The 24069-nt window shown below is 45.9% G+C and overlaps 2 protein-coding genes and 1 long non-coding RNA gene across 10 annotated transcripts in view; 1 reads left to right on the top strand and 2 right to left on the bottom strand.

Annotated features, from left to right (window-relative positions):
* Positions 1–16867, bottom strand: part of LOC133351310 (N-acetyl-beta-glucosaminyl-glycoprotein 4-beta-N-acetylgalactosaminyltransferase 1-like) — a 110226-nt gene extending 93359 nt beyond the window's left edge. Inside the window, exon 1 of the mRNA XM_061566410.1 lies at positions 16200–16867. Coding sequence (XP_061422394.1) covers positions 16200–16323 — 124 coding nt within the window. The 5' untranslated portion in view covers positions 16324–16867. The remainder of the gene's footprint in view (positions 1–16199) is intronic.
* LOC133351472 (uncharacterized) lies at positions 778–10364 on the top strand. Its single transcript, XR_009756183.1, has 4 exons — positions 778–908; positions 3776–3845; positions 5009–5177; positions 9731–10364. It is a non-coding gene; the product is annotated as an uncharacterized LOC133351472 (long non-coding RNA).
* A 2756-nt stretch (positions 16868–19623) lies between the features above and the next one.
* MED25 (mediator complex subunit 25) overlaps positions 19624–24069 on the bottom strand; it is a 41327-nt gene continuing 36881 nt past the window's right edge. For all 8 annotated transcript variants that reach the window (XM_061566856.1, XM_061566855.1, XM_061566859.1 and 5 more), the window contains one exon: positions 19624–22695. In XM_061566856.1, the coding sequence (XP_061422840.1) occupies positions 22562–22695 (134 nt within the window). In that variant the 3' untranslated portion in view covers positions 19624–22561. The remainder of the gene's footprint in view (positions 22696–24069) is intronic.

Genomic DNA, 24069 nt, shown 5'->3' with positions numbered 1-24069 from the left:
GATGATGCCAGTGATGTGAGCCCAAGATGCACGTGATCTACTTAAAGGAGTGACTGTGGGGGCATTGCCCGACACGTGGCGATTGTCGCCGTTAATGTAACTGTCCTGTTTATTGTTGTTATTGTTTCGCACGAGCTTGTGCTGGAGGTTTAAATAAAGCGACCTGTGTCTTGAAAAACAAAAAGAGAGCGCGCCCACGAGAGGACGAGCACGGCGGAGATGGAGCCGTGAGATCGGCTTCATGTGCACGAGCTCGACCAGGGCTCGGTAAACCCGGTGGCTCCGGAAGAGCAGGAGACTCAATTCTAGATTTGAAGTTTTCGTGACTGCAAGGATTCATACTCTTAGTTTTTTCGGTAAAGTCACGTAGGTAAAAATGAAATAAAAATTAATAAGAATTAAATATTATTCTTTTATTTTCAAATTAATAAAAATAAAATATTATTATTTTCTTTTTATTAATTTTAATTTCATTTTTTACCTACGTGTCTTTACACTCTTTGTTTTTTCGGTAAAGTCACGTAGGTGAAAATTTTAAATAGAAATAAATTAAATCACGACCTTTCAAGTGATACGGTAATTTTGCTGTGACGGTTCCACCTGAAGACGGAAGCCTGTGTTGCCTCCAAAACGTCGTGATTTAATTTATTTTTATTTTATTTTTTACCTACGTGACTTTACCGAAAAAACCAAAGAGCACGAGGCTCTTTATAGGCTGCTTCGTGACGTAACGTACACGTATGTGTTCCGAGGGCTCTTGAGATATCGAGTTTTGTACCGAATTCTAAAGACAAAAAATACCCCTTCTTGTTATGTTGGTTGCCGACCCCAACGAGCGAGACGAACCGTTGGCATCGAGAAACGGCAAGAGATGGCGACAGCTTTGGGAGCGCTGCATTCCAGCAGTGGTTAGTGACTCGTGATGAAAATGAATACTTACACGGTTGGCAATCAGGCCCTGGGTTCAGGTTTAGAAAATATTTGTTTTGAGGCGGGTGGAGGAGTAAAGAGCACCCACAACTGTGGACAAAAGGAGCCACATTTCACTCGATTTGCCAAAATGGATTACAATAAAAACACTGCAGTTCGTGAAAAGTATTTTTTTCTCTCAACCACATTTGACAACAGATATATATATAAAGTGCAAAAAAAAATGTCGCCCATTTTTCAAGCCCCTTGCCTGGACTTTATCACCACAATGGGGAGGTGATACGCCTTGGCATTATGGCGTTTGCAGCTTGCTGCGGGGTGCTTAGAGCTTGTATCCGGCAGGCAGCCCTGATTATTGTTGTGGGTGTATTAACCAACAATGGATGTTAGAGATCCCCCGATGATGTCATTAAAAAAATAGGGTCGGCCTTCGTGCCCCCCCCCCCTCTCGGGCGTCATAATCCAAGTACTGCACACACAGAGGAACATCGCTCCCACCTGAGAAACTCCCTGCAGTTTCACAGGTGATAGCTTTGGGGCTATAAGAATGGCGCAAACAGTAAAGTATTACATTATTATTCACTGTTTATAGCCGAGGTACCAAGAACAATACAGGGGTTGCCGTATCTCATAACGGGCAACTAACGAAGGAATCGGCCCAGCATTCCAGCGTAAATATACGTATGTATGTTGAACTTCTTTCGCACCGTACGTTGCCAAACCATGCGAATCGAAGGATAAAATACCCTTTCCCAGCCACAAGTTTTTTTTTATAAGTTAAGGTGTAGCTGCAAATTATTTAAGTGCTATGCTGACTGCAGGAAACTATGCAAGCGGATTTGTGGCGTCCACAAGCGAGACGTTCAGCCACGTGCCATCAAAACCCCCCACAACCCCTTTCTTGGTGGTGCAGTCTTACACCAACGATGCAGTGAGAGTCAGGGGCTTGGTCTCCATAACATAAAAAAACAAAATTATCTTTTTGTCGTTGTGCCGTACAGCTCTCCGATGCCTTTTCAGGTCTTACCGCGTGTTGCTCGTATGTACGTTGAACGTCTTTTGCACCGGACGTAGCCAACCGAGCTAAATCGTAGGTGCAAGTTGAAGTTCATGCATTAGGTATAGCCCTGTGAGCCATTCGGCTCTTGAATCGGGTACAACCGCAACAAACAAAAAACAAAATCATTAACAAGAAAACATCTTAAAGTGAATATGTGACAAAGGGGAAGGACAACAAACTAAACACAAAAAAGTAACTCTAAATAAATGAGTTTTCAATGTATATTTAAAAGTGCACAACTCCAGTGGCTTCCCGATATCGGAAGGAAGAAGCGTTCCAGACGGCCGCAGAAGCGCGTCTCAAAGAACATGATGATGCGGTGACCACCGTCTTTGTTCGATGGCCGGCCAAAAGCCGCTGCTGCGAGGATGACCGGAGCTCGCGTGATGCTTCGACAAGTTTGCTCCACGTGCCGGGAACGTCTTCAGCAAGTACTCAGAAACGATTCGGCTTTTGAAGCTCCGAGCACTTGGAGAAAAACGTTGGACATCATCCCATCCAACACGCAGTGCAACCCGAAAACGCACTTGATTAGCTGTACCGCACAACTGCGAAAAAACCTACATAGATGTATTAAAATGATTTGCTGACTGTGCGCCGCAGAAGCGTAATGATTCATCCCACGTGCCCCATCTCCCCCTAACCCCCACCCCAGCGATTCTATGAATTATAGAAATTCAGGGTCGCGATCCGATTCCACAATCAATCCTATTTTTTTTACAGTGAAAGGCAGCAGTCTAAGTGGCTGTCGACAATCATGAGAGCCAATTACGCACAGCCCGTTACAAATTGATAAACATGTTGATTCACACACACACACGTGCGCGTTACGATGCATACACCACACCTCCAATCAGCATGATTGGCTACATACGGTGCGAAAAAAGTTCAACGTACGTACACACGTACGTACATGGCGGTCTTCACACTAGATATCAGCAAATGAGATCAGTCGAATGTTAAGTTGCATGCCACACTCACCCGCGTGTTTGCGCATTCACTCAGCCAACAACACCCACCAAACTAAAAAGTGCGCGCCGCCCTCACCCTTGCATGCGCGAGTGTTGTGCTTACTAATGAACCTACAATTATTATGCTTTTTTATCTTTGCAACAGCAAAAATACCTTTGTGCTTGTGCAAAAAAAAAAAAATGAAAACACAGGAATCGTTTTAATTGCATCGCGATCCTGAATTGTGGCAATTCATAAAATTGCGAGGTGGGGGAGGCGGGAAGGGGGTGAATCGTTCCAGACACTTGACACACGCACTGCATGTCCATTTGCAGGCGTGTACAGGATATGCTCGTGTGCATGCATTCCGAATATGCACACACGCGGTGACACGGACAAAATGTGCGCGCGACTTGGGGACGGGCAATCATTTCAGCAGCGGCAAGGCATTTAATTTCTCCCGACTGCAACACCTTCCGTCGAAGCGCGGTAATTCACGAGCCCGCATTTAACATTCTGGCACGGTGCGAGCGCGTGAGCTGCAAAAGAAACGCGACAGTATGTCGTACAGAGTGGCGCGTTCCTCAGCGTTCGCAGCAACATACTTGTGCATGCTGAAACTTCTTTAGAACCGTACGTAGCCAACCGTGCTGCTAATCGGTGGCGCGGGGGAAGGATAAAAAAACTAAACGCAAAACGAAAACTCAACGGCACAAAAAGTGTGAACGACACTCGCGCGCAAATTACCGTGGGAATAATGGACGAGGCACCATCAAACTCTTCCGTCGTATCTCGTTAGGTCAAGAACAAACTTGCTTGCGTGTGTCTGTGTAGAGCTGCGCTCGGAGGAAGCAACAACTACCGCTACACGAACCCACCACGCACGTTCTGCGAGCCAGAAAACGTAAGTGTGGGCTCGGAGGATGACGAGAAATCGCTCACGGGAATCGTATTCGGAATCACTCGAGGGTTCGATCATGCACAGTCTTAAGCACTTAAAATATATAATCACGTATCCGAGCGGAAATGTACGGGTGAACGCAAAGGCAGCACACTGTGTCACAACATCACGGCCAGAGCTCACACACGAGACTCCCACAACACGTGCGGTGCCAATCCAGGCACGGCAACGTCTTTTTTTAGGCTTGCGCAGAGGTACAAAGGACAGGCAATAGCACCTCTGGCCATGCTCGTATCCCAACGCATCTGAGCCGCTGACCTCCAACAAATGTGCCATGTTCCATGAGAATCTCTGCTTGGGCAAATTGAATTACTGTGCTGTGGCCTGCCTCGAAGCCGCAATAAAAACTGTGGACCGCAGCTTTGACATCGCCGCTCGGAGCGTCTTTATTAATTAACGTTTCCAGCCCCTTCTCCCACCCACTGCTGGGTGAAGGTCTCCCAGCGCCGCATCGGTCTCGGCGATTGCAAACGGCACTTCACGTTGGTCAGTGGGGTCTGGCCAAGTTAAGTCGGTGTCCAGGACCGGTTCGGATGTCGCTCGCCACTCATGTTTGCAATGGTTGGGAATCGAACTCGGATCGTCATCACTAGTGATGACTATCTGAACCGGTCCTGGGCCTCCCCTAGGTCGACTCGGCCTCAAATGAGTACCTGGTGCGATGTTTAAACATCGTCACTTGCGAGACTAAGGCGGCCGGGCGGGTTGCTGGCCACCCACACTCCCTCGTGTGCCGTGCTGGCCTTCATAGGTGCACTTGCCCCAAAGGTATGTTAAGGCTATCCAGGGGGTCTTTGTCTTGTTTGTATATTTATATTAAGTTCAACCGCTGAAATAATTCGCGTGTCGGCAGTCTAAAGATGCGTATAATTGTGGTAGCTATCAGCCATGCCAAAGCGCCACAATCCAATCAGGCGTGCTTTTGTGTGAAGAGAACACAAATATGCGAGCAATGTCATATCTTTGGCAAAGCAGCACCAAAGCCATCTGCGGTTTCACAAGTGGCCTCTCTGCCGCGGTGATTCACAATGGAGTTAAAACACAAAAAATAAACCCGAACCCAGGGACCCTTCAAGCCAATTGCAATGTGTGTTGTACGTGTCCAGGTGTGTCGAGCACTACCCTCAAGGTGCAGGGGACGCTGCCATGGCGTTCTCGCCCAGTGCGCTGGACCCGCAGTCCAGAAGTCGCCGATTCGATCTCCTTAACGCGGAAGACGAAGGGACGCTGCAAGTTTGACGAGTCCACGGGCTCAGCCTCGATCCGCACGACAATGTAAATCAACTATCAACTATTTTTATTTTGCCAGTTATGGCCCACCGAGCTATGGGGAAGGCCACAAGTTGTTAATCTAATTGTTCGGGAGGTCGCGTAGCGGAGGGCTCCAGTGTGGGTACTCCAAGAAATCTGGCCATTGTGGAAGAACAGGCCAATTTCCCCTCTCGTGGTGCTAAATTATTTTAAATTAGCACTATTAGATTTTTTTGTATATTAATTCAATTGTACGTATGCGTGACATATAATAACGATGCCCTTTTTATGTTCAAGAATGTCTCACCGGGTCCCCTCGTTTTCAGAGCAGTCCTCGTGCATTAGGATGTTCGCCAATTCCAAATTGCAGACCAGTCGACGTACAGTGCATTTGGGGGCGCTGGCAAGCGATGCAAGATGTGACGGCGCCTAAAATGGCAATCAACGCGGCATCGCACTTTGGCCGGTTGCTTCCCAAAGACGACACCAGGACACACAAACACCCTAAAAGGTCACGCCAGAAAACTCGCAAGTCAAAGAAATTTGCCAGATATCACTCGTAAGACAGGATAAGACGGGATGTCTCGATCGCACGAGAACTAGCCTGGGACTAGTCTGCTGGCCTAGTTACTGGTCCAGGAACAACCCACAAAAACGGGGGTTCCGTACACCCATTCTATAAAAGCCACATGGTAGGTTAATCCACTCCTAAAATGCTCGCCTTCCCGATACCCTCCACCTCGTGCAACGAGGCTAACAAAAAAAGCAGTGGGCAGCCAAAGCAGGAACACGCACGTTAAAATTCCTCCCGTTGGAGATGGAGCGGTGAAATCAGCTGGTGTGTGCAGGGGCTGGGTGGATTTTAGCATCGGCGAGACTGAGACTAATTTAAAACTAAGCTAAAAAAAATGTATTTTAACCAGGTAAGGTCCACTCAGCTATATCGGTTTTTTTTGGGAAATGACCTGGCCACAAGTGATAGCTCAACAAAGTGGCTTATCAAGTGGAAAAGTATAGCAGCCAAATACTCGAAACGCGCGTTTATAAATGTGGAGGGAAAAAACCGTAGGACCCAGAGAAAAATCCACTCGACCACGGGGAGAGAGAGACATGCAAACTCCAAATATACAGCAGGTGTCGGGGTCGGGATTGAACCCACGACCTCCTGCATACCAGGCAAGGGAGTTAACATCTCCCCGCTGCGTCACGATGCGAACTCGAAGCCACGACCTCAGAGAATCGGAGCCGATGGTGAGACAACGATGATGACACAAGGTCGGCTCCACCTTGCTGTGCTCCTCTATCAGCCACAGGACTCGGTGAATAATTCCTGCTCCATCCCCTTCCTCCCACGGCCAATGCCCACCCGAGCACTGCCCCCCATTAGCATTGGGCTGGAGGAAAAAAAAAAAACAAATCTTGGTTCTGATGAAGTCGGCCACAGAGCTCGGCGTGCACCACGGGTCGAGACACTCCGCCCAGGGGCTCTGGTGTAATGGGATTGTCTCGGCGGGGCCGGGTTGATGTGGGAACGCAAGGTTCTCTGGTGTGAACGGCGATGCAGTACCTGGCCAACTAAGTTCCCAATCATCATCATCATCAGCCATGATCATTCCATTTGGGGCGCCGCGGTGGCTACGAGATGTTAACTACCTCGCCTGGTATACAGGAGGTCGTGGGTTCAATCCCGACCCTGACACCTGCTGTATATTTGGAGTTTGCATGTCTCTCTCTCACTGTGGTCGTGTGGATTTTTTTCTGGCTGTCGCCTGATGAAGCTAGTTGTAATTACTGGCGAAACGTCGTACTCAGATTGTAAATGTTGTGGCTTGGCTCTTCAACACACAACCGGTGTGCTGTACTCGTGACGAATTGGCCACGTTCTGTTTACGTGACAACCCTTACTAGTTGGCTGCGTCGGGTGGTGGCGGGTTTTAACGACACATTTATATATTTATACGATCTAACCCAAAAAAACCTCTATTATGGATTATATTGGTCGTGAAAGCCGACCACGTGTTAAAGTAAACCCCTCCGACGGCATTCCCTCCTTGGGCTGCCACTCCGTTGCTCGTTCTGACAACCGGCCATCATCCCTTCGAGAAGCGTGTCCTGCTCAAGCGCCACTTACAGTCAACGGCATGCTCCCTGTCTGGGGCATGTTCTATAATCCACGTGTTCCTCCGTCTGTCTACCAGAGTAATTGTAAGGATGCATCTCTCTCTCTCTCTCTCCATGCTCCTTTGCACGTTTTTCAGCTTTTCTTACATTTTATTCATCAATGTCCATGTTTTTTTCATTAATCTGTCATCACATGTAGAACACGCCGATGATGAAAATGCATTCTTCAGACACAACCAGTGTGTTGTTTGTCATTATCATGTTCTGGTTTCTGAAAGCGCCCCAAACCATGCTCATCCACATCTTTATTTCATTATTTTGGCTGTCCTAGGATTATATATTTAATGTCCATTCAACAGACATTTCCAAATATTTGGCGAAATTGTTGTACAAGACTACACAAACATAACATGTACGCGTGAGAGACTTTGAGGGAAAAAAACCAATTGCTTCCGAACCGGCAGATATTTATTAAATGATGATATGCAGGCGTGGTGTGCTAAATTATTATGCAAAAACATATAGCACATGAATATATCAAACATTTATTTCTATCTGAATCTCCGAGCCAATCATTATCCGCGTGCCTGTATGGCTCAGTAAATTACGCACACTATTTAAACAATAATCCTTCGTGCATACCCAACATTCAGTCATGCACGTAGGCATTTCGGGAATGGGGGGGGGGGGGCAAACGGTGTTTGCAATTGATCCCATTGAACATGCGACCTTGGGAAGCCGCCATCCATTCGTTGCCCAAGTGAACCTCGTGAACAATCGCTTTGTCAACCGGTACCGTTTTAAAACGACCGTTGGCAACTGTTGCCAGTCTTGCGCCGCATGACACAAGTCAATCCCTGAAACCCACATCGGCGGGAGAGCACACCTCCCCACTTACAAGTGCCTGACAACGAGGCTCCCGGTGCGTCTCGAGTGGGACTTCCACACAATGGCGCTGTGTCTAGCCGTGGGGCTAATGTAACGTTTGAACCAGGCGTGTGAATTCCTAGCTCTTACCGCTACCGTGCGGCTTCATAGCAGGCCTCACGACCAGGTCTCCTGGGATGCGCCCCATCTCGTCAGATCTCGGAAGTTAAGAGGGGTAGGAACCTGGATAGTGCTCAGGATGGGTGGGAAGCTGTGAACAAATAGCTCGTCACAGGGTCACAGGGATGCGTGGCGACTTGGTGAGCCAGTGCAGGAATAGTCCGTTGTTCTACTGTACTTCTGTACTCCCCTCATTCACCAGCATGAAGTATGGTCAAATAACCCCCTACTACCCACAGGTGTGGGGGGGGGGGGGGAGGCCCTGATCAAGAAGTGGATTGACTCATGGGGCTGTACACAGTCTGGCCAAGTGCAAGTCAATATATGCATTCTCACATTTTCTGCGTCGATAACTCACAAGTATGCATCAGTGCACCGAGGGCTTGCCGTGATATCTTTCGATTTAAAGCTTTCGTGACTGCAGGGATTCATCTTCTTGGTTCTTTCGGTAAAGTCACGTAGAAGGGAAATAATAAAATAATAAAAATAAAACATAATAAAATAATTCTCACGACGTTTCGGCCACAACGCAAGCAGCCGTCCTCAGGTGAAGAACAGGTCTGTCGGAAAGACAGCGTCTGAATGTCTGTCTGACAGCGTCTGAATGTCTTTCCGACAGACCTGTTCTTCACCTGAGGACGGCTGCTTGCGTTGTGGCCGAAACGTCGTGAGAATTATTTTATTATGTTTTATTTTTATTATTTTATTATTTCCCTTCTACGTGACTTTACCGAAAGAACCAAGAAGGTGATATCTTTCTCTACAAAATGATACGATGATTAAGTTTCACGACACCACGACGATTGCCACGTCAGTTTCCAATTGCTCTTTAACTATGTTTTTGTGGTATTGTTTTCGTACTTTCCCGTATGTTTCCAGCGCAAAAAGAAACATTGAGTTATTTGATGTATTTAACTTGCAATTCACCCAACATAAGCCTGCCCATAGGCCTTCTCACATTTGCAACTTTGAACACCTATATAACCCTTAAAAGGCACACAACTGTCAAATACATAAGTAATTAATTGGCCTCCAAAAATTATATTGTCATATTATGGCTATGCAGTCAGTTCCTGCGGGGAAAATATTTTCTGCACGGCACTAATTTAATGGGCAACTGCTATTTAATATGACCTTAGATTAGTGTGGTATTGGGAACTTTAATTACGTTTTATTCAAAAATAAACAAGAAGCAATGATAATAGAAATAATTAGCAAAACGGTCAATGTGATTTTGCAGCTCTTATATTTGTACGGTACATTGGAGTGGTGCCACATCTCGGCAGCCCGGTGGAGTGCGTGCGCACACACACGCTCGCGAACTCCGCGGTCTGCTTGCGAGGCCACAAACGATCCTTTTGTGCTGACGAGCCTGCACGCGATTTTCTTTTCCCTTGCACACCAAACAGAAAAAAGGGGGCCGTGTGTGTAAACCTGAAGACCTCGCTGCTATGCGGAAAGGTGCAGATTCCGTCCGCAGACTCACTGCCAGGACGAACGCCGGGTGGGTGACACGCTCATCCCACGGCGGGTCAGGCGACCGCCTGGCACATCCGCCATGCGCGCTTCCACTGCCGCTCTTACGAGATGTATTGTACACAAAAAAAATGTGAAAGTAATTTACAGTCACTGTTAATCCACTGCCGGATGAAGGCCTCACCATGGGTTGATTGTGGGGTTTTTTTCCATGAAAAATTACGTAATTTGTTTTACCATAAATTATTTTTACATACTTTGCCACGCTGGTGAAGGTGGCAGGCCCAGGACTGATTCAGATATCACTCGCCACGGATGTTTAGCCCTGGCCAGGAATCGAAGTCGGTACTGTAAAAGTGGTTTATATTACATAATTCCAGTTTTTTTGGTAACCATAATGACAGTGGGCGGTTGTTTAAGACGAGCGGTGTAATGATGCATCGATACATAGATGAGGATTGATCGTTAAGCGTGTGATACATGCATTAAATGACGTGTGAAGGAAGAGATGTTTTTAGATTCCTAAATTACGTGTCATGTCCGATAAAACGTCCACCGTGGAGAAGGAGCGATGAAATCAGCTTGTGTGCAGGCGGCGGATGGATGGCTACATCGCAGTACCGCGAAAGATTGGCGACGACTATGGAGAGGCCTTCATCCATCAGCGGACTGATCATGTCCGAAGACGTACATGAATTCATTTAGGTGACCCCTCCAGCTGCCAGGTGCTGCTACAACATGAATCGAATTTGTCAACCTGAATCGCGACAAACTAACCGGCGGGGGCGTCGGTCGAAGGATAAAATAATCGTCGAAGGAACATTACAACACGTTTCTGTTGGCGTGTATATTCTTCTTTTAAAATAACTATCTTAACAACCTTTTACGTTGCACGTGTTGTATATGCACGGAAATATGGGTGGGCGTGTGACATGCCTGCTCAGTGCATGAAAGTCCTCCGACAGGAAGCATGGAGCGCTAACAGCACTTCCTATAGTGCCACTACAACAACGGACATTGCCTACTTCATAGAAAGCGCCTTCATTTTTATCAAAACAAGACCCTGGGGGCAGCACTGTACTAAGATAAATAAAGTACAGTTTTTTGTTTAAATTTACTCGATGGGTGTGGAGTTTCATTTTTCGGACGAGGATATTTTTTGTTAACTCGAATTGGAATTTTGGAGACATAAAAAAAAGGTTTAAACAGTGAAACTAAACAGACATCTGGTGTTGAAAAAATGTGTTCCAGGTACAAACAGAGCACTGTTAGGTTTTAGTTTAAATTATGAGCGCAGCCGTGCATCGAATTGTGTCAGAGTGAAACATTTTACATGTTTGTCTAGAAAACTGTGTGGCTTTAAAAAGGAAAAATATATAGCAGGTGACGTCTTGGGCAATGGCCTTTTTTCAAAGCGCATGGATTGTGCATGTGAAAACATTTTCTCAATGTGTGCAAACTATAAGCCAGTCTTTTATTTTGGTTCTCACGCTTTTCAGACTCATTTGTACATATGTGTTTACTCCGATAGCCCAAATGCGAATTCAGAACATCACTGCTTAATAATCCCAAACTTAATTTTATCATTATTTTCATCATCAGCGGCGAATGTTGTTCAATTGATCTTCTAAAGTTCCATTTGAGCTAATGAGGTGAACACGTGTGCACACACGAGGTGGCACAATTTATAAACAAAAACAAACAATACTAATAGGAGGGTAAACAAAAGACAAAAATAAGCGATGCTTGAATAGATTTTCGGGCCCCAAATTTGACAATTCATCGAGTCATCTTTACTCTGCGGTGGTGCGTAGGGGGAGGATGGCGTAGAAGGAATGCTGTAACTTCAAGAGCAGTTATTTGCAAACCAGACATTTAATCCCGACACCAGCTCTCATCCCTTGCAGTCATGTCACCAATGTCTACCAAGCAATAGATGTGTCACATGATTTGTACACGAGTGAGACAGGCCGACATATATAGACGCACCTGAAGTATAAGAGCCCACATGGTCTGGGGGTGTGGGAAGTTCTCATCTGAAGTCAGAAATGTTAGAAAAAAACTGAGAAACCTGATAATATACTGCACTCTGAAATATAAATTACCGGAATGGTTTAATACTTAATAGGACTTAGACTTGGTATCTTGGCATAGCCATCTTACCGTTTCTCATTATTTATCCACGGAAGAAACCAGAGTTTGGGAGTTGCACAGGTGTACCCACCCTGATAAAATGTCACGTATAGGAAACGTACTGAGCGGCAATAAATCATTAAAATGGCTTTACATGGCACTTCTAACAGCGATGAATAACACAAACACGCATGACGTTCACAATATAATTATTCGGTAATATATACGCTGACCTTGCATTATTATTATAATTATTAATCTCGGTTGCCCAGTAGAGCCTGCCTGAGTATTGTGACTCATTTTTAGGAGGGTCCTGCTAAGGTTTTGCAGTCGGGGTCAATAATTGCCACGTATAATGGCAATTGAGTAATTTGCGGCTCATTGTTCAAATTTGAACCACGGCGCCAGGCATCACAGTGGACCGCCCTTTGCAAACAACGTTATGGGATCTTGATCGTCTACGATGAAGCGTGTATAGTTTTGTTTTTACGGTTAATGCACCTGCATGGATAATCAGGGGGCGGTCTGTGGATTCGAACTGCTAACGTTAGGGCCACGTCACCGCCCATGTTGTCAATAGTTCAAGCTTCATTGGCATGAGGCCAGCCCAATTAATTTCACGCCAACATCCCTCCCACCAAAGAAACAATGGCCATGGCATTATCTGAGAAAGCTGGGGGACAAAATCACTTGCTATTAAAAAAGTGCCTTCTGGATTTGACCCTTTGCTACGCACAAATATGCTGACTCTCTAATTAATGAAACCTTATCAAACCGGCGACAGAACTTTGAAAAATACATTGGAACATATTTGGGATTCTGTGAGGTGCAGATAAGACGAAATTTTAAATAAAACCATTAAATAGTGGCACGCCTATCATAGGCGAGTTGACAGTAATTTCAGACACGTGGATTTTTAGTCACTCGGGGAATTGGAGTTTGAAAATGCAAGAGTACTTCACAAATAGTTGCCCAGCTCAAGTTAAGGCTCTCCAACCAATATACGATTAAAGATAATGAGAGTATATGCCCCAGAACAAGCTGAAAAGATGTAAAAAAAACCTCTAATTCGTCGATAACATTGTGGCCTTAAAAGAAAAAGTAGATTAATCGGTGACGTTTCGGGAGATGGCCCTAATTCAGATGGGCCATTGCCCAAATTGTCACCTGTTAAAAATATAAGACCAGTGTTATTGATTTGTTGAGTTTGCTGTCAATTGTGCTTTGTACACCACCGCAAATGCGGCATCACCAAACAATGTGTTTAATCACGAGAAGTAGAATTTGACAAAAACGTAAGAAGGCATTTTCCAACTTCTGAATGAGAGCAAAACAAACAATAGCATCATCATGGAAGACTTCAATTTAAATGTGGGGGAAAGCGATACGAGAGATGAGAGGATGATTGGTAAATTTGGCATTGGAAAGATGAACAAGAGGAGAACATCCATTACAGTTTGCAGCCAGTGGGGATATGAAAACAGCGAGCATTAGTTTAAAAAAGGAATTTTAAAAAAGGACAGAGTATCCCTCGTGGATAAATTGTAGATAAAACTGATTTCATTCTCATGCACAACCCTCAGGATGTCCGACACATCTCTTCCTCCGAAATATCAACATGGCAAGTGATAGTAGATTGGTGCGATGATCTAAGTGACACTTCAACAAGTCGGCATGGACAGGACACATCAATAGAAGAGATGATTGCCAATGAAAGAGACCGGAGATGGAAGAGCAGCCAAAAGACACTCAACCATATGTGCAAGAATGATATGGATTGTCGCTTCACGAGACCTTGAGGTTTGGAGATGGTGTGGGGAGGACTCTATCTCGTAAAAGACAAATCATTGCCGCTGTTGCTGATGATGCTGACATGTATATGGCTCAGTGGGAAGTGAAAAAGGATTCAAATAATTCGATTTTGAGTTCAAACCCCAGTCGTGGTCAACTCAGCCCCACTTTAGCTGTGGGGTCTGTAACACGAGTTTTACCTTGTGATCGCTGGTAGCTGCTGCCCTTGGACAGAATGCTCCCATCCGGAGAAATGTAGAATTTGAGTAACAACAGAAGAGCTCTACCCTGCTCTAATTTGAGTACGAACGAATTTGTGACGTTAATTATGTCGGGCATAATGGATCGTTATAGTATTGCCTTATGGAAATTTGGCTCGGAGATCCCTTTGTACAGCTAAGCAGCAGCACTTTGTACCAGTAAGCAATCAGAACGATCTTGTGACATCTGCAGCATCGTGTGATGTTACTGAATGTTCTGCATATGCAGCAATGTACTATATAAAGTCAAAATGAGTGTATATTATTAGCTTCATGCATCTATATTAAAGCTGTATGATTGATTTTCAGACATTTGTCAATCCACTGCTGGTCCAAGGCCTCTCCACTCCATGTTGGTTGGTGGGGTTGTGTGACCATATTTGCTTGCAGGTATAGTATATGTGTTCTAACACATACACTTCAATTTAAGTGTAGTGGTTGAACCATTTTTCTAATGATGTTCGAGAAGGGCAAATCAATCTGAAGTTTGGCACGATAAACTACAGTTCATGCTTACATCTGCAAATATATATGACTAACTAAATGTTTGAACTTGGGTCCCCAAAAATAATGCTGGAAGGTTTACCAGTTCACTCTGAAAATAGGATCAGCCTTAAGTTCAACATAGCATTTCAAGCCTCACACTAATCACTTACGAATACATGACGCCCGATCATCAGTAAACCAAGTAGCATAATGTCTCCTCCCACTGTGTTACAGTACTTGTACCATATATCCAGCATATTTTGAACATTAAACACGTAGCCACATAGCAACGCAGCTATCATGCACGGTGACCACCCATCATCTAAGCACAATCCAAAAGCCAGCGATGGAAAATCCACTTTAGGTTTACAGGAACCCATCTATTCAAGGGCAAACCACTGCTTACTCCCTACCCACCCACAGGTACAGCTTTACCAGTTGCTATGTTAATTTTACTTACCCTCGATGGAAGGTGTGCTATGAAGAAGGGTCATTGTCTGAAACGTTGCCGAATATATATTTTTTTTCATTTAAGCAGGCCACAGTGTCATTGATGAACACAATTAATGTTCTGTACAAATGATGACTGTGATGTGGCTCCGGATAGTATTTTGGATTGCAAGCTCGTTGATTGGGAATCAATTTCATCTAATTACTCCGTTGAATCTTGGGACTGTTATACATGTAAAAAACAACACTGCCAATGCTGTACCGTGGTGGGGCAATGCCTGAGATTGGCAACTGGTCCAGCGTGTGAGGTTGATTTTGTGGAGGCGTGAGAGCCGGAGGGAGGATGGATGGGGTTTGGAGGCGTGAGGATTTCGTGTTGGTTGGTATTAAAAGTACCGAGCGAATCGCGCCGGTGTGATGCGTGAGAATTGGTGAACTGGAATGCTGCTGCGGTCGTGAGGGCGTGGGATAACACAGACGAATGCGTGTTTTGTTTTAGAGGTTTGCACGCTACAGTTCGTGTAATGCTAACACGTGGTTGGTTACGTACGGTTCGAAATAAGTTCAACATACATACTATGCAAATAAGTGTGCGTACATACACACAGGTGTGCATGTGCAACACATTCCGTGCACTTAGGACCTGCGTTACCTATGCATCGAAACATATACCTGGACTACACACGTATGTACAACCTGCGTGTGTGTCCTTCCACACACATGCACATGTCATACCCACACATCAATAAGCTACGTCCTTTATACACGTGTTCTACCCACACACGCGTGTACATGTACAATATGTACATGTGTAGCTGCACTCCACACACAGAAATGTGTACATGGGCGACTGCACACGTCGACATTGTAGTACCCACACATCACACGTCCTTCTACACACAAGAGCCCAAACAGGCCGTCGGGGCAAACGCTGTTAGCGAGCACCTATTAAGATCGGCACGGCACACGGGTGGGTGGCCAACACCACGCCCGGCCGCCTTTGTCTCCCCAGTGGCGATGTTTACACATGTACTGTATACGGATATACTCTACACAAACAGTATACTATACACCGCACCAGGTACTCATGAGGCTGAGTCGACCTAGGGGAGGCCCAGAACCAGTTCATCGTCAACGGTGTTAGTGTCGCTACACCAGCCCTCCCCCCCCCACACACATTATTATCAACACCCCATCCCGACCCTCACCACCGCGGGGAGCTCTGCCGGGCGAGGCGCACCCTAGCCCGGCCAGGCTCGCTAGTCCCAGCCGCGAGGCCTACCTGTGTGCGGGCGGGAACCCGCGCGAGTGCCGAGGTAAGTGGCCCACACTCCCAGCGTCAGCACGGCGATTGCTGCCAACGTCTTGGCCTTTTTGCGTATCTTCTTGATAGGAAGGAAGACCATCTTCTTTACTTCTATCCGGTAAACTTAACGCACCATGTATAATCGGCGACGATAATAAATTAAGACGACGCTGTCGGTGGGTAAACGCCCCGCGTGTGTTGTGTCCTTGCGATCTTACATCGCGATTTCAGCTGCGGCTGCCTCTCAAGATAAGACGCAAACAACTTGGCATAGCTCCAACAACTACACTATTGACGGCGACGATAATAAACAAAATAAACGCTGGCTAACAAAATAAGAGATCTGATCAATCCTAACCTCCCCAAAAAAGAAGAATTTACGCTAACGTCGAATAACAAATCATCATTTTCCTACTTGCACTGCGGCCAGCCCCACACCAATGCTTTGCTATGATTGCCCGATGCCCTGGCTATTATTGCCCTTGCAGCAGTAGAAGCAGCAGCAGTAGGTCCAGCGACCGGTCAACACTGGCGGACGCCGGCAGGCAGGCGAAGCTGCTGCTGCTGCATCACCTGCTGCTTGCCAGGGCTGCCGAATGAGATCGCGGCGGCGAGGGGAGGAGGAAGGGTGAGGGAGGAGGTCCCCTTCCTCGCCTCTCTCTCTCTCAGTGTGTGTGTGTGCCCAATGGGAGGCGGGACGCGACACGCATCACAACTGTGTGAACACGTGCGTGCGCGTAAGCTGTGCGCGCACGCACGTGCGCATGAGTGTGCGCGTGAGTGTGAACACGTGCGCGCGCACGTGCGCGTGAGTAGTGAGTGTGCGCGCGCACTTGCGCGTCAGTGTGCGCGCGCGCACGTGGGGAGCGGTGGTGTGGTGGTGAGCGCTGCGTGACGATGCCAGCGGGTCGAGTTCGATTCTTGAGCACGGTCACCAGCACCGGTGACGATTATCTGAACCGGTCCTGGCCCTCCCCTAGGTCGACTCGGCCTCAAATGAGTACAGTACCTGGTTCGGTGTGTCGTAAACATCGCCACTGGGGGAGACAAAGGCGTCCGGGCGTGTTGCTAGCCACCACGCCTGTGTGCCGTTTCGGCCTTCATAGGTGCTCGCTAACAGTTTGTGTGCATTCACATTCATACACGTGCAATTTATACGAGTATACGTACGTGTACTATACATACATATACGCACACGTGCAAAAACTAAAAATCCTTATCACACACAGGCGTACTCACACACACGTTTACGCAGAGACGCGTACACACATGCAAGTACGTATGCTGTATAATAATGTATAAAGCGACCTTAAACGTTCAGGTATATATACACGCACTTTGGCATACGCGTGCACACAGGCTTTTACAGAACACACACGGCACTTGTACACTGGCTTACCCAGATGCACACACACACACACGTGAGGATTGACGGAGACCACAGATAATGTGAAATCGACAGAGGCAGAAACAACACCACCAACACGCACGCACAAACACACCCAAAGGAGTGGTGACGGAAACTGAAAGGCAGATACACAGAGATAGACTCCTGAGATATGCGGTGAGATGGACACGAAAACACACACGCACCAGGCACACACTATATAGAGATACACACCGATGCAAGACGAGAGCTCGCAGAACAAAGTTCGACAAAGAAGCAGAATTTTCATTCTGCAGTCGAACAACCATTCAGCAATGCCTGCCAGCCACCACGCCCGAGACGATAGCGCAAGTCAGAAAGAGGATGTGTGCAGTGGCAAAGTGCATTATGCACAACTACTAAAGAGATTCGCGTTTGTCAGAATGTCTATTTGTTTGATTAGTTTAAGCGGCATCATGCGCATTACGGAAGCAACATCCCTGGTGCGTCTGTGCAGCCAGTCTCTGTCTCATTATGGAAATGAATGATCATTACGGCAGGGGTGTTCTGCATGTCACCGCCATACCCAGCCTCCCACTCCAGTGTCGAGCGGATAGAACATTTCTCATCTGTCGGATCACACGCTATGTGGATTGTCACAACAGCCACGTGGCCATAATGCTTTCGTTTCCCTGTGCTCCCACCTATAAAGGCACACTTGTTAGCTAAAAACATCTTGAAGATCATATCGCAAGAACACATCACACGTATAGCCTTAGACTGTGGTGGCAAGTGCTGTTCGCGAGCACCTATGAAGGCCGGCCTGGCACACGAGGGGGTGGGTGGCCAGAACCACGCCCGGCCGCCTTTGTCTCCCGAGTGGTGATGTTTAAGCATCGTGCCAGGTACTCATGTGAGGCTGAGTCGACCTAGGGGAGGCCCAGGACCGATTCAGATTATTGTCTCACTGATGAGCGGGAATCAAACTCGGGTGGCCGGGTGCGCAGCGCGCTAATCACTGCACCACCGCTCCCCGCTCCCCCATGGACAAAGACCTCCCTGCTATAAAGCCTTAACATTTTTGGGGCAAGTTCTGTGAGAGGGGGTATTGTATCACACGAGGGGGTGAGTGGCCAGCACCACGCCCGACAAACAAAGACGGGTAGTGTTATACTACAGGTTCCTGCTCAAATAGCCGTCTACACCGTTGACGTTTTCATAACCTAGCGCGCGAGATCACAGATAACCAAATTGACAACCTACAGGTGAAAAATGCGAGTGAAAATAGAATAAATGCAAGAGCAGTCCTGGCAGAGTTTGTAGTGCCGCTCCGTGGACATGTGCGAGACGTGTGTTGGGGATTGAACACATTTGAAAAAAGGTGAACGGGTGTTGACTTTTGGATGCCATCGACTGGAGCCTCCCAGCTACAGCGGTGATCGTTGAAAGTGTAAACTCACACAACCAGGGAACATTTTTCACGGATAGTAAAGTCATTGTCGAATTGTTCTCAAATGATTAACTTGACTGGATGTGCAAACGAAACTTTCAATCAGATGTTGATTCAGTTGAACTGCCAAGGCACCGAGCACAATGGACTAATGGTGGATATCGTTTACCGATTTAAATGCCAGATTGACAGGCAAACAATTCACAATTGGACATCCAATGAATATGTGTGCTATTGAATGACATACGATATCAATTGGATATTTGAAATGTTAACAATTCGTTTTTTCTACTTATCAAATTCAGATTACGTCGCGACATTGAGATAATTTCAAGGTCTGTAAAATAATACCCAAGGCTGCAATTATATTTTTTTTATCCGAGCTCCACCTGACGAGTTGCCATTGGAGAGACAAGACTTTTCATCACGGCATATATTTCTGTATGTATTCGAAATGTCACAAGTGTACAGAGTGATTCAAACCAAAGTGTAATAAATGTTAGCAAATAACTTATCGAGATAGTAGCGTGTATGGAAAATGTTAACATGCAGGTTGCAAGGCGTATTACTCGGAGCAGGCAAAGGGGTGTCTAACCTTGCTTTATTACAAAGACTTGCTTTAAAAGTTCAACGAGCACGCATCTCCACAAGCTTAAGTCAGAATTCTAAATAATTGAATTGGCTGGTCGTATAATGGCACCTTCAATAGCTTTCTATTAAACACGCCACACTTTAAATGACCAAGGAGCACTAACGGCTGGACCGTAGAACACCGTGAAAATTCCAAGACATGTTCTCGAGGTTTAGATCGTGATCAATATTTAAACCCAGAACTATATCGACTCATTAGGCTCTTAACGAGTTGTCGGTTTTTATCGTGGAAAATGTATTTTCCTGGGGACGGCCAGCATCCACCATCACACACGAGCAGCACGCGTGCAAATCCAATGTCAAGCAACGACAGACTTCGTCTTTCGTACTGGCGAGGGAGTTGATCAGCAACATTCATGTTCCTGCAAGTTATTCTACCGTGAAAAGCACAATTCAAAATAAATAATGGAACATTTGAAGTAAATGATACAACACTAATTATGACTATTACCCTTCAAAAAAACAGTGGGGTACTGCAGAGAACGTAACAAGAGTGGCACAATAGGCTGGCGCGTGCACTGCCCATGTCATACAGTATGCTGAAATACTATACTGTTTTCTTTAACACGCAGGCATATCCAAGGCAGCGCATGTCATCATTTTCACTTACAAAAATATTGATTCTTTTTGGTGATCTCCCTCCACCCCCATCCCAATATGTGTATACAGCGATGTATAATACAGCAAGCGAACCTCATCCGGTTATTGGTTGCTCTATTTCTCCAAGGCGGCATATTATTTTACACTGGACCGGTTTCACATTGTAGAACGTACAAGTGTACAGAAACACCATCATCACAGCGATTTGCCAAGACAAATTATAATCCACATGCAACCCTTAATTGTCAGCGTTTAAGATGCAGTAGAACCCATAACCAAATCACCCAGAATTCACCCAACATCATCAGCAGGGTTGAGCCTTCAGTGCTTGGATGGGTGGCCACCACGCACAAACAAGTTGCCATGGGGCTGCGTGGTTGGCAGTACAATAAAATCTATTTCTCTGCTGTACTTGTGCTCTTACGTTTCCACTCCCTGCCTTCACCAACCCACACTGACCAGTGTGGTGCAGAGTGGTCAAATAACCCCACGACCACCCGAAAGGTGTGGGAAGGCCCTCATCCAACGGTGGATTGACACAAAGGGCTTTACATGTACCAGCCACAAGAACGAAGGCGCATTGCCCATTGGCACAGCGAGTAAAGCCTTTGTGGATGATTAATACATTTATTGTACGTACACACTAAGTGGTTGAGCACATTGTGCCAATTTAGTTTCAAAGGAGAACAGGAGCACTATGATCGTTTGGTCTTGGCCACGACAAGCAGTGGACACAGATGCGATGGCATTTGCAATGTTTAATATTTAAAGAGAAATTCAACGACGTCCCAATGATCAATACAGGGCATAAGGTAAATTCCAGCACGTGATGAATGTTTCATGACAAATATTTGCTTAACCCCTCGTTCTGAAGCGTGCTGCTTGCACCATGATCTGCAAAGAAAATACAACAGCCAAACACTTTTGCCGTCAATTGGAAAAACACAAATAGATCACCGTGAGCCATGCCATCCGCACAAGTCTTTAGTGATATAAATTTACAAACACAAATACACTCAAGTCCCAGATCAATGCGTGCGAGTGGGAATGGGTGAAAGTGCGCAGGAGTGTGGGAAGAGCCAAATGTAACACAGTCAGTGGTCATACGCTCCTTGGTACAATACCCTTCCAACTGACATCTCAGTTCATCTCCCGGCCATGCACATGAGTGGCTACTGGTAACCATACCCTGGTGTAAGGCCTCGTCCACATGTTCACTCAAGTCTAAAATGACCACCCCCGACCTGGTGTGTTGAAAATTGTGCTGAGGAAATAAAGTTCAGAGCAAGTGTTAACGCTAACAAAAAACACACACACTTGCGGTGTTGCTCGTTGCAATAGGTGCTCGCTAAAAAACGCTCGACTCGATTTGTGAGGTTAACAGGCAAACTTGTGTCCTTGCATGAATTGTCGTGTGATCGTGTGCAGCCTGAAAATTGCTTATTCAAGGAATGGGTCACTCGTGGTTTCCGGCCACTGCTCAGAGCACACAAAGTGCACATTCCGTGCAAAGCGGAGGTGGTTAAGCAAAAACCGCTTTCAAGGATCCAACATAAAATGATGACATCATGAAAAATGTCATAATTATTTACAAAATGGCTTTGATGGCGGGAGACTGGGCGGGGGGTGGGCATGAGGGATGAAGCAAAAGGCCGCTCTTTGTGCGCTTGTGAAAGCGACAATTAGGGATGATTCTCCAATGCACTTACCTTGCACCACAGCTTGCGGTAGAATGCCACGATGGCTACCAGCAAGGGTGCTCTTCTTAATGTTTGCACACAAAGTTCCACGCTATCACTCCGCTACAGCTGCCCTTGAGAAACTGTGCGGCAAACCAGGAGCTCTTTTTATGCAAATCCATCACTAAATATGCCTGGTCCTGTTCGCAGACATTTCAAGTGTACAAAACAATACTAGAAACGTGGATAAGACTGGAAATAACAAATGCAGTCACTTGCTAGCACATAAAATAAATACTCAGATCCCTAAGTGGCAACTGGTTTCCCAGCAACAATTCGTGATGTTACAAACACATGGTCAAGCAACCTGCACATCATATTTTGGAGCTCGGTTTGTTGAATTACGCGATTCGTGAGCGGTTGCTATGGTGTGCTCGTGCAATGGAGGAGACTTATTGCTCCCCACATACGGGAGGGACTTGCTGCTCCCCACGGCGTCTCTCGTGGGTTACGTTTACAGCGACATAAGACGGGCCCTGTAGCTCAACTCCTCCGATGACAACGCGCTGGCCGTCAAAGTCTGCCCGCATCGTCACATGAGGTCCATGATGATGTCATCCTCGGACATGATGCTCGTCCCTGGACCTTGCTGCATTCCCAGCTGGGACATGGGCTGCTGGGAAGGGGGCACTGGTCCTCGGGCTCCTGGGTTCATCATCATTTGACCTGCAAAACCACAAACAAAGCAAGTTCACTTTTTGCGATCTCCACTGCCGACGAGTACAACCCAGTTAAATGTAAATAAAAAAAGTAATCCTGATGTAATGCCTCTCTAATGTGTTCACATGCTGTACCACGTGATGTTCAGCATGATATCCGACATTTATACTCCACATGCTGGCAGCTTCTTCGGATATATCGGACATCATGCCGGACAACACGTGGTACAACCCAAAGACATCAGCACAACTGAAAACCTACGTAGTAATGTTATTTACATATATACACGTACAGAGAAAACTCACTGTGGCTCAAGAACCTTTTTCAAGAGGGTCCTGGCACAGGGATTATTTGGCCAATTATATTTCAATTAGTGTTTTGCATGTGGTAAGAATCCAGAGTAAATCTATGCGTACAAATAAAAAAAATACTCAAAGGAGGTCAGGACAGATGGGTTCCTGAATGTATTTGCTGTACTGCCATCTACTGGTCCCATTGGAGCCCACATGTGCTGGGAGATAACTGTTATGTTATAAACAAATCCTTGACTCCAAATAAAATGGATACAGGCACGCCTGGCAAATGCTATGAAGTCAGAAAACAGGCGTTTTCATTCATGAACCAACATTTTGAGAAGTTAAGATCTTGGGCCAAAGTTTATATAAAAAAATTACTTTTGTTCAATACGGAGGCATTCAATCAGGGAAATATTGTCCTTGCCAGTTAGATTTAGCTGGCAGATGTACATACAAAAAAATGTATAGGCTAAAGGGAAACTCTACAGCATGAATGTGTGCATGTGTAAATCTGTGGACTAGTACTGATCCAGGAGCACACACTAACGTGTTCAGATTGCTAGGAAGGGCCCATTGTGTATTTAAGTTTACACTCTTGAATCCGTGTTTAAAGATGATGTGCTCTTGGAGAATACATACTATTACACACATTATAATACAATGCAAGAGTACCTCATACGCAATTTGTGTCAAACTTCTCGACGGTAATGTGTAAATTAACATTTTTAGTGTTTAATGTTGGCTTTGAGCCAATTTTGCACCACTATTTCTTGGATGCTAAATGAAATTAGCACGCATCATTTCCACCAAGCACCAATATACCTCAGAGGAAATGGTGATGTTAAAATACAATTACAAAAATAACTCCAGACCCAAATGTGAAAAAATAATCCGGATTACCATGTCGTTTTTTTACAGACGAAATAATTTGAACAATTAATCAAATAACTATTCCCATTTTGCTTGCAAGTACGCAGAGATTTTGTGCAACATGACTGTCATAAACGCAGGTGTCGAGGTCTTGATTATGTGATACACCACACTGCCCTGGGCAGACAAGCGTTCGACATCGCAGTTATATTGC

This window comes from Lethenteron reissneri, chromosome 37 (genome assembly GCF_015708825.2).
Source record: "Lethenteron reissneri isolate LAM-NWPU_2019-01 chromosome 37, ASM1570882v1, whole genome shotgun sequence".
NCBI lineage: Eukaryota > Metazoa > Chordata > Hyperoartia > Petromyzontiformes > Petromyzontidae > Lethenteron > Lethenteron reissneri.
Note: the sequence above shows the minus strand (reverse complement) of the source record. Positions and strands in the feature narration are given on the sequence as shown.